Below are 6,510 nucleotides of genomic sequence, written 5' to 3'. Positions count from 1 at the left end.
GTCTCTGGCATCACTTTAGAGCCGCTCCCAATATATTCCTAAAAGAGGTTTTTCTTCACTGCTAGGAGGGATTGTTTCGTTTGATTCTTTTATAATTATGAGTGCTTTTAAAAAAATTGCGTAGAAATTGTTCGCTCCTAGCTCTTATACGTATAATGAAATCGTTAAAAATCAAAAGTAGGGGCATAGCTACGGTTAATATACAAGAAATAATGTAAAAATCTTTTCCATAAAGTAATATCCAGGGAGGAAAATGGGGATGACGAAAATGTAGTTTTTCCACTAAGCTTTTAATTTAATTATATTGATTACCTTTCTTATCAAGTTTTCAGAGAAATCCTCCAAATGTGGGTAGCTTTCTATACACTTTTTATGTGTCATAAGATTTTTGTGAGCGTCCTTTAACTTATTATCAAGTTCCATTTCAGCGGCACAAAATACACATTTATACATATTGGCAGCCATCAGAATCCCGTGGTAGGAGTCTGAAGATATTACAAGTTTTCTACTGTCTTTTAGAGTCAATATCACACTTTGATCATCTGAAAAACATTGCACATTCACTGTGGGTTTTTGGACTATATTCAGGAATTTTGGTTGACGTAAAGCTGGCGCAGACATGACTTATTATCTTAAGATTAACTTAACTAATATATAAGTAATTTTAACATGAAACTTCAAAAATATCGTTTTTGTATGAACCATCTACGAGCGAAATGCAAAAAGTTTTTTAATCAGACCGGAAATCACGGAAATCTGTTTGTCTATTCCAAGTCCATTCTTTCGTCTATGGTGACATAGTGTTGTAAACACTAAGTAACTTTTACGATTCAGGAGATTTTGATTTATTAAAGTAAAAAATAATAGTTTTAGCATTGTGTATTAAATAAATTTTATATTGTTAATATTTTGTACTGTTACACTCTAGCACACTTTAAAAAAATGACAAGTTTAAAAAATGTAGGTGCGAAAAGACGTTATATTGTATGTCTATGGAAAAGACGAATTCTCATAGAAAATTTCAATTCTTCGCCTTTTTCTACTGACAAAGTGGGTGTGTTTTATCAAGATTCCTTAAGGGCCCTCCAAAGTGCGCGAAGTGAGGCGCGAAGCCGCGAACGCGAGTGTGGAGGGCCCTCGCGTCGATTTCGCAGATTGTTCACGCCTTCGCGCCTTATTCCCCGTTTTTTGTCGGTATTTGGCCCGCGTCAAAGGAGAGGCGAAGCGCAAACTTGTAAGACTCCACACTCGCGATCGCTTTTTGCCGCGATTCGCTCACGAGTCAGTTAATCTGAACTATCATAACCTTCTATGGCGGCTACTTAGTTATACTGGGTGCGAACTTGATCAACCATAAATCAATTTAACAATTCCCTGTTTGAATCAGTACCTTGCCGCAAACCAAATCCGATCAGCTGACGCTTCGGCGCCATCTTGCCGCGAACCAAACTGCGAAATCGCCGTGAAGTTGTGCGAGTGTGGAGTCTACGTCAACGTCGCGGTATGTTCGCTCCGCGAAGTCGCGCCGCGATTCACGCGCATCCGGTCAGTAGCCCCCTCCAGACTATGATCGCGAGTGTGGAGTCTTGCAAATTCGCGCTTTGCGTCTCCTTTGACGCAGGCCAAATACCGACAAAAAACGGGGAATAAAGCGCGAAGGCGTGAACAATCTGCGAAATCGACGCGAGGGCCCTCCACACTCGCGTTCGCGGCTTCGCGCCTTGATTCGCGCACGAGTGTGGAGGGCCCTTACGATCCAGACATAGATCTAATCGACACTATCTCAGAGAGTCGTAAACTTGTTGAATTCCATTTTGATCTCACTTCACTTGTTCACTACTAAAGAATACTGTCGTTTTTTCGTAGCTCCAGCAAGTCAAGGTTATTTGGTACAAATAGTTTAACTCAGGGGTCTCCAAACCTCGGCCCGCGGGCCAAATACGGCCCGCGAGGCGTCACAATCCGGCCTGCGGACACCCTATACGACAGCCCACGGGAGGTTGCCAAATGTATCCCAGACTCCAGGGGTTCAGCATTCATTGAGAGTGGAACTGTTCCTAACAGCAACTATAGTGGCCCACGCGTAAGTGTTTGAGGTGCAATATATGGCCCTCAGGTAAAAAAGTTTGGAGACCCCTGGTTTAACTAGTTGCTCTTTGAGCTGTAAACCTCGCGTTAAGCCCTATTAGAAAATGTAAAAGTGAAAAATACTTAGTTCGTTGAGTCGTTATCACAGTGAACCACAATAGTCTTAAGTACCATAGATGCTATTGGCGTTTAAGTACTTTATGCCGACTTCTGCATTTTGAAAAAAAATCCAAAAACTGGATCGGCAAAAAAATCTATTTAATCATAGATTCTGGTCACAAAATTTCACGAGAATCGGTTAAGAATGGCGACGAGGAGAACATCCGGACATACTAAAGCCAAAATGATCGAGCCAAAACGGAGACCTTTGCTAACGCTACGGTCAGTAATATATGGTCAATCGTTTATATATTATTAATCTAATTTGCTAAAGCTACGGTCAGTAATATATGGCTTAAAAAATTTTGGCTTTCCGATACTTTGGTTACGACTTCCTAGTTCCATTGAGTACTTCTACTTTTTTAATTTCCTTTACTTTTCTGGTTCAAACTCATATCTATTTATATTATATATTGAATATTTATTTATTTTTATTTATGTAATATATATATGCATTATTTTATGGTTATTTTTCTATCTATGTATAATTGTATCAATGTGTATTCAAAACGTGCATTTCATAAATTTCAGTGAATGTACACTTTTGTTTGTGTTTGTCATTCATTCAGCGTTACTTCTGTTTTAATCATTTCCTCAAAGGTTAACTGGAAGAGATCCCATACAGGGATAAGTTCGCCTTTGTTGTATTTAATTTACTCTGTAACTGTGTTTTTCGTGTTTTTATTTCTATGTACAATAAAGTATATACATACATACATATATGGTCAACCGTTTATATATTATTAATCTAATATCAAGGTAATACTAGGCTAAAATTTGTTCTTTAAAGACTTATAAGTATATGAAAAGTCCTCTTAAAGATTCATGTGATCTTATTAAATTTATTACTATAAAATATGAATGAATGTAATACTCGTATACTCCATCGCTGACCGTAAACTTGTTTATGCTTCGACGCAGATTGAATAACATAAAACAGAAACTTGTAGTTAAATAAAATTTATTATACCTATAATAAAAAGTGCCTGGCAGAGTTTTTATTATACAATGCAATCATGTTGTGGTTTCTAAAAGTGATTTTTCGTAAGTACAGCTTGGAATACCTTAATTTATCTTGACCCAGCTAGTAGTGTTTACCTATAGGTATTTTATTTTTCTTCTTTATTGCTATATTTTTTTTCTTCATATCTGCCTTAATCATAATTAGAACACCCGCTTATCTTATTAGTAGATTTAATAGTCATTGAGGGTGAACTAGAAACCAGCGCTTTGGCTGCTATTAGTCTACACCACTCCACAGCAAATGCTTAGATCATCCCTTTTGTCACACTGTCTCTTATTTTCTTGATTAGTTTTAAAAACCCTATTTTTTCTGTTTTACAGTCTTCTATGCGTACGATGAGTGGCAATAAATCATTATTCTATTCTATTTCAAAGTTTTAAAACTTAGTTTCAAATAATAAATAACTAAAGTTTCCTTTGCAGTATGTGGCGTAAAAACGATATTTTGCGAGTCTATCGACCATATTAATCAATCTGATAAAAGAGAAGTTAATAAATTCTTGGGAAAAATACTACAGGCTGATAAATTCGATGAGCTTGCTGACAGAATAGCAGATAGAGCGGTGAGAAAGCTTAATGACTTCCAGAAAACAACTGTTATTGGAAAATTTGTTCCGGATGATGAAATATACCGTAGTCGAACGAATCCTGCTCTTAAATCGAGACTAACGCATAAACATAGCCATAAACATGGTAAAATTGACGTGGATGCTGTTTTAAAGAAAGCACACTTACCCTTAGATGGTTTAAAATTGAGGTATAAACATTTAAAGAATAAACATTCCAAGGCTACTTCGCAGAACGAAAACGAGGAATATGTGAATACTGACCAAATCGGAGGAAGTGTTAGAGATGACTATGAAATGAAGATTAGCAAAGAAACTAATCCGCATAGTCATAACAAAATTGCACAAGATGAACCTTTAAGTTTCCATGAATATGTCAAACACCGTAATGAAAACTTTATGAATCCATTTGGTATTGAACAAACTATTTCTTGGAATAAAAAGTCTCCGAAGCATCCACCTAAAGATGAAAGTGATACTAGTGACGGGCTTGGGAATGAAAGTAAATCAGGAGAAAAAGACGAAAACTTAACCAAAACAACAAGGACAGAAGGAGACAAACAATTTGTTTTAGAAGACCATCCAGATTATAAAGAATATAATGAACAGCTGGCTAATATGGAAAATCTTGATGGACCTGAAAAGGTGTTTTTGTAACTGGTGTAATATGCATTTTTTCCGATTATTCTTGTTTCCCACGTGGGACTGCGATTATTCTAGTATTTAGAAACACAGCAATTAAAAAAAATGGCCAAAAAGACAACAGACACTAGAATCCATAAATATCCTCTTTTCTTAGAGTTCCGTACTCCGTAGTCAACCCTTATGGTTTCGCCGTGTCTGTTATACCCCCGCCACACTATGCTCCTCACGCTGCTCCTCGCTATCCTTTTCGTGCTACTGCGATGTTCACCGATATTGCTCTCTCTGGCGACAGCTAGCACTAGGTTGTTTGCCTGTGCAACGCAATGGACGTAAAAAATGTTGCAGCGTGTGGCAGGGGTATTATACTAGTAAGCTCCAATTTGGTATGGATGTACTTAGCAATTACTCCGATAAATTTGTGGAATAAAATGTAGAAAAAAAATTTCATTTACGATACAAGTGCAGAAAATAGTAAATTCGCAACGAGTGGTGATTAATTAAAACACGACCAAAGGGAGTGTTTTGAATCGACACGAGTTGTAAATTATCTAATCGCACGTGTATCGTACAACATTTTACAGTACATATGGCTCTTTAAAGATTCGACATATGCACGGAAAGTGCTCATTCCCGCACGGGTGCGGGAAAGTAGCACCATATGTAATGTTACTTCTGGACATGTCAAAAGCCTATGACCGCGTATCACATGATATTCTGTTGCGAAAATTATATGGCATGGGGATCCGAGGTAGCGCATATAGATGGTTTCAAACATATCTACAAAATCGGCAACAATGTGTACAAATCAACTGGTACTATAAAAACTCGGGAGAAACAAAAACCGTAACCTCAAAAATGCGACATGTAAGATGTTCAATCCCACAGGGAAGTGTAACTGGTTGTCTCCTATTCCTTGCTTATATAAATGACTTGCCAAAAATACTAAACACTAAAAGCGTGATGTTTGCTGATGACGTCTCCATACTCATAAGTAGTGATAGTAGTAAGGAATGTAACGACCGCTTGTCAGAAGTATCAAAAACAGTTTGCGAATGGCTAGAAAACCATAATTTAGAGATAAATCTTAGCAAAACTAAAATAATACAATTTAAACCCATACAGAAAGCCGCATTAGAAATGACTTTACAGATAAACAAGACAATGATTGAAGAAGTAACTGAGTTTAAATTATTAGGAATAACAATTGATTCAAGTATAAATTGGAAATATCATATTCAATCTGTCAAAAGTAAATTGAGTAGCTTTATATATGCATTAAGTGTCCTCAAGGTTAATACAAATCAGAAAACCGCGTTATCAGCCTATTTTGCTTTCGCCCACGCTTGGCTCCAATACGGTGTAATATTATGGGGAGCCAGCACTGACCAATTACTTATATTACAAAAGAAATGCATTCGCATTCTATCAAATACCCGGGTACCAGATAGTTGTCGTCCGCATTTTATTAAACTTGAAATCCTTACCTTACCCTCTATTTATATTCTCGAAGCAGCTCTATTTGTTAGGAAGAACATGAATTTATTTAAACAAAAAGTAATAAAATCACAGAGACGAAATAAAATAAATCAGCTAGAATTACCAACTTCAACATTAGCAATGTTCAGAAATGGTCCGTATTACAGATGTATACTTATAGCAAATAAAATACCAGAAGTAATAAAAAATGAAACCAAAGATGAATTGTTCAAACGAAAACTTAAAGACCTGTTAATTAAAAAGTGCTATTACTCTATTGATGATTTTTTGAATGATACAACCTTATCCAATTAAAAAACAATGTAAATATTAATAAAATGTAAATCATATTTTCTTATATACCCCATTGACAAATAATTAATAAATTAAGATTTTTACAAATTGAAAGATATAAATGGAATTTTTAATTATTATCTATAAAAATATTTTTTTGCTGATGTTTAATTTCACCAATTACTTTGTTAGTTAAAATGAAAAATATTTTTAATAATTTTTAAAATGTCTTATATTTTTCCACTAAAAAGACGTCATA

General features: G+C 35.7%; 1 protein-coding gene across 1 annotated transcript; it reads left to right on the top strand.

Moving 5' to 3' along the window:
* Window positions 1–3,059: 3,059 nt before the first annotated feature.
* LOC133532796 (uncharacterized) lies at window positions 3,060–4,689 on the top strand. Its single transcript, XM_061871647.1, has 2 exons — window positions 3,060–3,291; window positions 3,694–4,689. The coding sequence occupies exons 1-2, from the start codon at window positions 3,264–3,266 to the stop codon at window positions 4,491–4,493; spliced, it is 828 nt and encodes a 275-aa protein (XP_061727631.1). The 5' UTR covers window positions 3,060–3,263; the 3' UTR covers window positions 4,494–4,689.
* The last annotated feature ends 1,821 nt before the right edge of the window (window positions 4,690–6,510 follow it).

The sequence above is a fragment of the Cydia pomonella genome, chromosome 27 (assembly GCF_033807575.1).
Source record: "Cydia pomonella isolate Wapato2018A chromosome 27, ilCydPomo1, whole genome shotgun sequence".
Lineage (NCBI taxonomy): Eukaryota > Metazoa > Arthropoda > Insecta > Lepidoptera > Tortricidae > Cydia > Cydia pomonella.
Note: the sequence above shows the minus strand (reverse complement) of the source record. Positions and strands in the feature narration are given on the sequence as shown.